A 9,932-nucleotide genomic window follows, 5' to 3' on the forward strand; every position below is an offset into this window, starting at 1 on the left:
CCTCATAGTAACCCGTGCTGCACAGGAGTCACCTTGGGCCTGCAGGACATTGCATCTCTTCCTGTCTCTCTCTGTCCAGCCCCTTCTTACTACTACCTCCTTGTTACATCACGCACACACAGAGCTGCTACACCTGCACCGTCTGCTGACTGGCTCAACTCCTCTTGGCTCAGCACTTTCCATGTAGGTTGCACTGACCTCTGGAGGTTAGACGTACCGTGGAACATCAGCCACGAGCCACTTTTCCCTGCCGGTCTTACCAGAAGTGGAGCTGCAGTAAACCCCGCCCCCTCAGATCACCTGAGCAGTGAAACAGGAAATAAAGACTGCAGCAAGTCAAGTGTCCTTCCATCACCTTCAACTTTAGAACGTCTCAGCTCTGTGACACGACATTCTTTGCAGATCACAGGAGAGCGTCTGATAGGTCGATTCTCTGCCAAACGCAGTGTTGTTTGTGTGCGAGCAGACGCACAACTGAGAGAGAGCACAGAGCACAACGCAGTGGAGTGAAATTCATCATCTGCTGTGGCATTAAGTCTGAGTACAGTGTGTACTATCAGTGTAATCACTGTAGTAAAGACACACACGGGCCATTTTTTACCAGCATCAGCAGTGTTGTTAGTAGCAACAAAACATTTCCGTGTACAGATGGAGCACACACAGTGCTAAGGCAGGTAAGAGACACAATATCACATTGCAGTGGGCGTTCAAGAAAGAGGATGTGCCCTCCAGATGTCACCGGCGATGGAAAAGTAGAGTCGCGCCCGGCCGAGCCTCACATCCTTCTGCGGGAGAAGGGATTAAACGATGAACCTGTCCTCATTTCACTTTGCTATCTGCTCTCCTGTTCTCTGCTCTCTCTGCCCAGAGGAAAAAGTGCTGACAGTGTTTCAGCTGCTGTGTAGCAGAGAAGGACCCGGCGCTGTGTTTGCAGGCTTGTTCCTTCAGTCACGCTGGCTGCCAGAGGAGCCGTCTCATCAAACGCACCAGGACCATTTGTCTCTCCTGAGACATCGCTTTAATTAAACTGCAAGCACTGTGATTCAGACATCCTCCACGATGCTACAGCTCTCATCATGCAGCTCACACTGGCCAAGTCTTTCTGTTGTCACGTCCACACAGACTGTGTGTTGTGGTCTGAAGCAGAGCTGAGCTGCTAACATCACAGTGACATTGTCAGGGTTGTTTAGCGGAGCTTCCCTGGAGAAGAACCAAAACTGCTCCTCCTCATGTCAAACTGGTTCAATCTAAAGTGAACATCTGAAGAGTCCATACTCAGCACCCACACCTCTCAGCTTGTGCTGGTTAACCAGGGTTTTGGTCCCATCAGATAGAGCTGAACTCTCACAGGGGAATGTCAAGAATCCAGAGGCTCAGAAACCTCCCATTTACACAACTGTTCATCAGTGCAGTGTATGACTGCTTCTTGATAACAGTGGGTAAATATTTCTTTATTGAATTGTGACAGCTCTCTGCACCAAAGACTAGAGACACAGTCCAGTTTCAGCTGTCAGGGAGGGATTCACAGAGACCTATCAGCACTCGAGTCTCCTCCGTCTGCACCTTCACTCATCACAAAAGCTGAAGGCTTCTTCATTTCAAGGTCTACAACAGAGCCTGTGGACTGATTGTGTAACACAATCAAAGGCCACAATGTTTCCACAATCTCAGTTTCCAGGTGTGACTCGAGCAATCAGTCCAATAGTAGATGATGATGTTTCAGGTGCACTTTATTACCGACAGTTCATCAGATAAGCAAGGACTGCTTGTGTGCATGTGTGTGTGCATGTGTGTGTGCACGTGTGTGTGCATGTGTGCCTTCAAAGTGATCTAGTCCGCAGTGTTTCTGCCACCTAGTGGTGATCAGCAGGCTCTGCATGTTACACCTGTACAGCTGCTGCCGAGGTGTTGCAGGCTGGTTTAATCCGACCACAGCGCAGTTTTCAGTACCAGGAGCTTCATATAAATGCTTGTGTAGAACCAAAATGCACTTCCTATGTTTTTGCACCAATGCTTGTATGTAAAACGCTTCCTCACTGTACTCTAAAACATCATGTAGGCATGAATGTGTGTGTGTGTGTGTGTGTGTGTGTGTGTGTGTGTGTGTGTGTGTGTGTGTGTGTGTGTGTGTGTGTGTGCGCATTTCAGTCCGGCTGAGAAGTCTTGAAGTTTTTGAAGTTTTGCTCTAAGCACTGAAGAACAAGTCACCCAGCTTTTTAATTGGCTGTCTTCTAACATGTGACTTTTGCTAACCTTCTGCTGTGACAGATCAACAAATGCAGGAATGGATTCACCATCCACTGACCAATCAAGTCTTCAGAATCAGCCTCGTCTCCGAGCTCTGTGTGTAGACAGGAAGATGAGCATCAGGAAGAAATGCAGGTTCCTAAACACGCAGCTGGATTCCTTGATTTTTTTAACCTTTTAGCAGCAAAACATTTTATAGCAGTTTCGTTTTCAAGCATTAATATATAAATTAGAAGAGCTATTTGTGGACAATCAGTGGCAGGTTGATTACACCATGAAACAGTATCCTGTGACACCAGGTGCTGACAGTCAGGTACCTGATCAGCATCATCTGTGAGCATGGACCCTGCTGCAGCAGTCATAGTGTGTAGTATGTGTCTGACACATGCTTGGGGCACGTACCACAGAACAACTTCAGTGTGGTGTTCTGTGACACATATAACAGAGGACGTCAGAGACAGGCCATGAGGTGGGCTTCAAGGAGATGATGCCACAAGGAGACCGTCCCGTCACCTCAGCACTGAGTACACAAGTCACAAGTAAACAGAGACCACACACGTTTAAACAAGAAAGGTTTGTTCATCGAAATTATTTACTATTCACCCCTAAAACACACACAAGTTACATGTTTATTAAAATAATCTAATTACAGCATTTATGTTAGACTACTTTTAATTAACTGCTTTAGCCCACTTACAATGAAAACTTAAAAAATCTTGTTCATGACCTGTGCAGCATGTTAACACTATTGGAGGTAGAAATAACTTCAACTCCAATTTTGAAAACACAACTTTATTTATTTTTATATATATAAAGCTCTGACTTGTATTCTGAGTCTGTGGTCTGGGAGAGAGTCTGTAACTCTGTCTGCAAATACAGTAAATAATGACCAATGTTGGGCAATTAATTATATAGTTACTTCTTCAAAAAAGTAACTGAGTTATGCAAACAACAAAGTTTTTTGCAGCTGTTTACCTAAAAACAAACATTTCAAACTATTTACAGAACAATCAGCTGTTCTGCATCAAATCTGATGCCACACAAATTATTTGTGCTGCTCCAAAAATAATTTGTGTCCACTATGAGATGAAGGAGAACAACAGCCTGATACCTGCAGGCCTGACAGCAGCAGATGTGTCACTGCTGTAACACCTGTAACACTCAGCAGTCGCCTCATTGTTCTGACACACAACAACACTACTGACTACACTACACACTCACTACACACTCACTACACACTCACTACACACTCACTACACACTCACTACACACTCACTACACACTCACTACACACTCACTACACACTCACTACACGCTCACTACACACTAACTACACACTCACTACACAAGATTTGCGCTAAACGTCTCAAATCTCTCACATCTCAAACACGCCGTCACTCCTAAAATGTTTAAACTCTAATTTACAAACTGGTATAAAGTCCACACTTTGTCCGTCAGTTGTTCCGTCTGTCCTGCTCACGTCTCCAATGGTTGTCCACGTTGTCATTAACGTGGCTTCACTCCACATCAGCCACTTTGCTAAAACACCGGTGTCGCACATAAGGACGCTGTCATAGCCTGTCAGCGACGTGGATCAGCTGCGTGTGTGAATCGCATCATTGGCTGGACTGTGGGATAAGGTGGCATCGTTCTGATCCCACACAGGAGCAGCCAGTCACTGACTAACACTGCAGAACAGGATTGTTGAAGTTTTACTTTTAATTTCAATTCAGGTGAGATTTGTTTTTTTGTGCGCAACGCAGATTTTCTGTGCAGAGACGTGCCAGCAGTGCGCAATTGCGCACGCGCGCAGTTTAGAGGGAACATTGGTGGGCAATCATAATGACCAGTTTATCTCAACCCTGAGGATAAGCGGAGCATGGACGCGTGGATTTAAGCTGCTCTTCATATGTCGCTACCAAAGAGGACAGTGTTGAGAACCTCTTTTCAATACAAGCTTCAGTGCGCTTCATGTATCCATCACTAACTTGTGGGATCGGCTCGGGTGTGCGGTTCATGCCAGAGTGACCAGTACAACCAGTGCCATCCCTTTCGTGTGAACACAGTTGCAGGCACGTGCAGGGGGGGGGGGCTAGAGGGGCTTGAGCACCCGCCCCTTTCCTGATGGGTGCCCAAAGTGCCCTTTTGTTGTTTCACTAAAAACGATCTAATATGCATGTCCACATAATAATTATTATAATTATAATATATTAAAAACACACACTGTATTTTAAAGAACATACATTAAGAAGCAGATTATATTAGATTTATATTTTAAATAAGACAAAATTTGGATTTTACAGCAGTAAAATGATTGTATCTCTACAGTTTAAACATGTAATAAGCTTTGCCCCTACACAGAGTGGATAGTGAAACACATGGAATCATCATAAATACATTATTTCATGTTTATTACTTCCCCCTCCTCTTTGCTTTATTATTGTAGCTCTAGTAATAAATAATAATGTAAGGATTCTGGATCAGCACAGTGATGCCCATAGTATATACAGTATTCTGAAGAAGGTCTAAAATGTCACTGTGTGTGCGTGCATGTGTGTGTTTTATTTAGATGGATTTTTAAAAAAAATTATTACTCATGATATAACATTGTGCAGACATGGCTGGTAAGGACATGAGGAGGAAACAGCAGGAGCTGTGTGAGGCTACTAAAGGCAGTGCTATAACATTTTTCTGTCATCATTTTATTATAGATTAAGTGCTGGAGTTCTTAGATGTGGATAATTAGATTATAGTTTATTGCAATAGCAAGTTGTGCCTTGTTCTCAGAAAGACAGCAAGTGGAGAGTGATATATGAAATGATGGGATGGAAGGAAGAAGAGAAGCAAAGAGTGATTCACAGGCAGAGCCTAAATTATTTCTCACAGTTTTTTGTTGCCTTATGGTTCCAAGCGCTGTCACCAATCTTTGCATTTAGTTATTATCTCATGACACTTGTTTAATCAGCTGTGGACTTTTTAATGTCTACAGTCTCAGATCAACACAGCCCTGCCCTCCTATCAGCAGCAGGAGCAGCAGAAACCCCTCAACAGCAACATTGTACTGTGGCTGTAGCTCAGGTGGAAGAGCAGGTCACCCACTAATCAGAAGGATGGTGGTTCGATCCCAGGCTGCCTCCTGGCTGCATGCCAAATATCCTTGGGCAAGATACTAACCCCATGTTTGCCTACTGGTGGTGGTCAGAGGGCCCGGTGGCGCCTGTGTCCGGCAGCCTCGCCTCTGTCAGTGCGCCCCAGGGTGGCTGTGGCTACAATGTAGCTGCTATCGCCTGTGGGTGAATGACTGAATGTAGTGTAAAGCGCTTTGGGGTCCTTAAGGACTAGAAAAGCGCTATACAAATGCAGACCATTTACCATGTACCCATCAGGTAAAACATCGGCGATGTTTGCTTTGCCTTGTTGCCCATATTAGATTCTTGATGAATGTGTGTTGTTGTTATTCAGCCTGGTTCAATGTGCCCCTTTTTAACTTTGAGCACCCGCCCCTTTAAACCTCTCTGCACGGCCCTGCACAGTTGTACCCAGATCAGATCTGATCTCCGGTGTTCAGGTTGGTGGATACCCGGATAAAGACGAAGACAGCAGAGGCTGCAAACAGATTTCCAGAAAACCAAATTAATGAATTGACTTCATTATTTTCTGTGGTCATCATACAGCAGCTGTACTGAGAACTCCAACACAGCAGGTGGCGCTATGTCCCTTTTCTATCGGTTCACCAAAACACGCGAAGAAGAAGCAGAAGCAGGAAGAAGAAGAAGCAGCGTTAGTACTGAGCTGTCACAGTGGAATAGACGGGATAAAGGAACAGATTCCGTTCAGAGTATTTCCCGGGCAGCTATGGATGTAGCGCTGTATGTGATAGCTGCCGCTGTCCTCGTCGTCCTCATACTGTTTGCCGTGAAGGTGCGGAGGCAGACGCGGGCAGGTAGGACCGCCTCACTGCGCTCGGCTGCAGCGGTGGGCCCGCTGCCTGGATGCCGACATGCCGCAGTCCAGGCTGCTCGTTTCAGACGCTGTTTGGTAGATGAGCAGCTCGCACACGCTGAGCAGCACCTGTAGCTCTGACAGCTCGGCTCTTTGGTGAAGCCGTAAACGTGTCGATCCGGCTCATAGCGCGCTGACAGCCGGTTGTAAATAATGAGTTCATCAGATGTTGGTGTTAAAGCTCGTCGGGCAGTGGGAATGGAAACGTCACGCGTGCTGTCAGCGTGCAGCTGTGCAGAGCTGATGTGGGCCTGAACGTGTCATCAGCCCGTGGCTGAAGCCAGGACATGAGGACACGGCAGACTTACACCAGCTTTGGCCTGAATCTGTATCTGATGGCGTTTAAACTCACCGAAACAGACAAAACCCCAGTTTTATGTGGTCACCCCCCCAGTTTAAATATTTACATAATTGACAAAGTGTGTGCATGGCTCATAGTTTCATTGTGCTGTGTGCTCAGCCGACGAGGACCAGCGCAGGGATGTTGTGCGTGCAGCGGGGCCCCCTCAGCGAGCAGCAGAGGAGCGAGGAGCCGGCATGCCTCGCAGGAGAAGGAACCTGGCCAGTGTGATGGCAAACAGACGACCTCAGAGAGAAGCTGTGGAACGCGGTAAAGCCCCTGAAATAAACACGTTAGTGTGCTGGAAGAGTCTGCTCGGCTCGTGGTTGAGCTCTCGGAGCGTATGTTTCATGAGGGCCTCTCCGAGCAGAAGCACAGGCTTCCTGTGTGGGACAAATGTCCCTCATAATGTCCCTGCATGTTCATCACACAAAGATGAATTTCAACATTAAACTTTGGCTTTTCCCAGTTTTTGCTGAGTATTTATGACGTGATTTCACCCCCCTTTTTTCTGTTTCCACTTCTGCTGATCAAATGCAAAACACACAGTAAAGGTGCTGTTTATACATGAGAATGAGTGTGTCCTGCTGCTTTCAGAGGAGGAGCCTGTGGAGGAAGACGAGGCGGAGCAGCAGAGCTTCCAGCCGACTGCAAAGGTCGGAGCCAAGAAGCAGCGGAAGTTGGAGGAGAAACAAGCCAAGAAAGCCCAGAGGGAGGTGAGACACGCTCCACTGTCCACTCAGGGCTCTTTTCGATCTACTGGTTTTTAATGAACTCTGTTCTACTGCACTGTCTTCAAAGTCACTTTACAGTTTACTATTTTCAGGCTGAGATGGAAGAAAGGGAGGAAAGGAGGAGGATGCAGGAGCTCAGAGAACAGGAGAGGCAGCAGGCCGAGGAGAAGGAGCGGCTGCTGGAACAGAAACAGGTCTCACCGAGTCTCCTCAGCAGCTTTCCTCGGGTGCTCACGTGATCAGATGCTGATGCTCTGTGCTGCTCTCCACTCAGGAGGAGCAGGAGCGCCGAGCTAAAGAGGAGCAGGAAAAGCGCGAGGAGGAAGAGTACCTGAGACTCAAGGCTTCCTTTATCGTAGAAGAGCAGGGAGAGGAGGAGCAGCTCTCTGAGGACCAGGTCAGACCGGAGACATTATGGTAAACACTCCTGTTTTATTTGGAGTAAACCTCTGCTTGTGTATTCTCAGTCACGCAACCTGCTGCAAGAATTCATCCAGTACATCGAGGTAAGGCCGCCCACTCCGCCGCTGCTCCCCTGCTGACATCAGTCGGCGTCTTTCTAACTGTCTCCTCTGCTGCAGACCTCTAAGGTGGTTCTCCTGGAGGATCTGGCTTCTCATTTTGGGATGAGGACACAAGATGCCATCAGCAGACTGCAGGACCTGCTGGCTGAAGGCTCCCTCACAGGTTAGCGCGTCAAGACTGTTCAAATACACTGAACATGTCAGATCCAATATGCCAGGAGGCCAGAAGAGGAATTAATTACATAATTAATGAGGAAAATCAGGCTGACAGTTGCTGTTGTGAAGGATCATTCGTCCTGAGTGAGCCCGACTGCACATCCTCCCACATGTTCATGGACGACTTCAGCTCGTTCCTGGCAGTAAGCACAGAGCTTCTGTGCTCGATGCTGCCACCAGATGTCCACGTAACTGTCTGAGCATTGGTTCTGGTTGCTATTATGAAGTGCTGATGCAGTATCTAGAAGGCAGACCCTACAGTGACCTGTGGGGTGGCTTTAGCTCAGGTGGTAGAGCAGGTCACCTAACCAGAAGGTTGGTGGTTCATTCCCAGTCTGCTGAGTGAACGTGAGGCTACGTTCACTCTGCAGGTCTTAATGCTCGATTCTGAGTTTTTGATCAAATCCGATTTTTTTGTCTGCTCGTTCACACTACAAATAAAATGTGACAGCAAACGCGCTCTAGTGTGAACGCTCAAAGCGGCCGCATGTGCAAAAGAAGACGTCACACACAACACGCGCTGTTCAGACCCAGAGCAACAGTATTGTTTGACTGATGGACCTTAATATAAAGACTTCGGACTTTACGTTTCCCAATTTTTGCGTTAAGTTATTTTGTTATTTACATAATAATGTGAATAACCTAATAATGATCCTTATTGCTGTTTTAGAGGAGCGGTGCTTCAAAGGATAGTTGCAGATTTCTGTCAGAATCTGCAGATTATACAGTATAAATAAAATGTTCACGTTTCTCCAACGTTGTCTTCCCAACAGTTTCACTGACATCTACACTGGATGGACAGGAAGCGTTCACGATGTCTTCTCCGGTGCTGATAATTGGCGTCTGTCTTGTGTCAGTGACGTAAAAGACTGATTCAATGCGACACGACCATCAAACAGCAGTCGCTTTCTGAAACATCAGATATGTATCGGATTCAGGACCACATATGAAAGTGACCCAGATCGGATTTGAAAATATCGGATTTGTGCCGTTCACACTGTCACACCATGATCGGATATATGAGTCGCATAGGGTCAAAAAAGTCGGATTTGATGCGCTTTCGCCTGCAGTGTGAACGTAGCCTTAGATGGGAAGTGCTTAGAAAAAAGCCCTTGAATGTGTGAATGTGCAGAGCGCTTTGAGTGCTCAGACTGAGTAGAACGGTGCTGTATAAGAAATGGTGCATTCACTGTTTACTTGTTGTCTGCAGGTGTGATTGATGACAGAGGGAAGTTTATCTCCATCACTCCAGGAGAGCTGGACTCGGTGGCTCAGTTCATCAGGCAGCGAGGCCGAGTGTCCATCACAGAGCTGGCTCAGGCCAGCAACTCTCTGATCAACCTGATGCCTGAGAGTCGCAGTGCTGCCTGACACTCTGTGGACACATCCTTGAGTGGCTGTTGACACACAGCTGGACTCTTCACTGCCATCCTGTGTGGCTCAGCAGACGTCAGGTTACAGTTGACCTCCCAGTATGAGGATTTCAGCCAAACTGGAATAAACAAATCCTGAGTTTTATCAGTGACCCGTGTATTTTTGCATTTGCACAACGGCGTTTCTTCTTTACTGGAGTTGTGAAGCAACTCAGTGGCTCAAAGTAACACCCCACACTCATGTCTGTGAAGGTTCTCAGTCATTCAGGTCATCGTAGTCTAAGGAACTTGGAGAGAAAAACGTCTGGACTTCTTTAAGTTGCTTGAAGACGTTTCACCTCTCATCCGAGAAGCTTCTTCAGTTCTAAGGTCAAATGGTGGAGAGTCCCAGATATAAACCTAGCGGGAGTTCCCCCCCACAGAGGGACAAAAGGACCCCCTGATGATCCTCTAATCGCCTGAGCCAAGGTGTGAAACTGGGTGTAGGGGCCCAATC

General features: G+C 46.8%; 1 protein-coding gene across 1 annotated transcript; it reads left to right on the top strand.

Moving 5' to 3' along the window:
* The first annotated feature begins 5,979 nt into the window (after window positions 1-5,979).
* LOC120723427 (DDRGK domain-containing protein 1-like) lies at window positions 5,980-9,588 on the top strand. The gene is made up of 8 exons (XM_040014859.1): window positions 5,980-6,190; window positions 6,710-6,859; window positions 7,187-7,305; window positions 7,416-7,517; window positions 7,598-7,720; window positions 7,791-7,829; window positions 7,905-8,010; window positions 9,274-9,588. The coding sequence occupies exons 1-8, from the start codon at window positions 6,103-6,105 to the stop codon at window positions 9,432-9,434; spliced, it is 888 nt and encodes a 295-aa protein (XP_039870793.1). The 5' UTR covers window positions 5,980-6,102; the 3' UTR covers window positions 9,435-9,588.
* The last annotated feature ends 344 nt before the right edge of the window (window positions 9,589-9,932 follow it).

Source organism: Simochromis diagramma, unplaced genomic scaffold, assembly GCF_900408965.1.
Source record: "Simochromis diagramma unplaced genomic scaffold, fSimDia1.1 OVJJ01000165.1, whole genome shotgun sequence".
NCBI lineage: Eukaryota > Metazoa > Chordata > Actinopteri > Cichliformes > Cichlidae > Simochromis > Simochromis diagramma.

Coding starts and splice junctions, on each gene's coding strand:
- LOC120723427 (XM_040014859.1), top strand. CDS start 6,103: ATGGATGTAGCGCTGTATGTGATAGCTGCCGCTGTCCTCGTCGTCCTC. Junction 6,860..7,186: donor GAGAGAAGCTGTGGAACGCG/GTAAAGCCCCTG, acceptor TGCTGCTTTCAG/AGGAGGAGCCTGTGGAGGAA. Junction 7,518..7,597: donor GGCTGCTGGAACAGAAACAG/GTCTCACCGAGT, acceptor CTCTCCACTCAG/GAGGAGCAGGAGCGCCGAGC.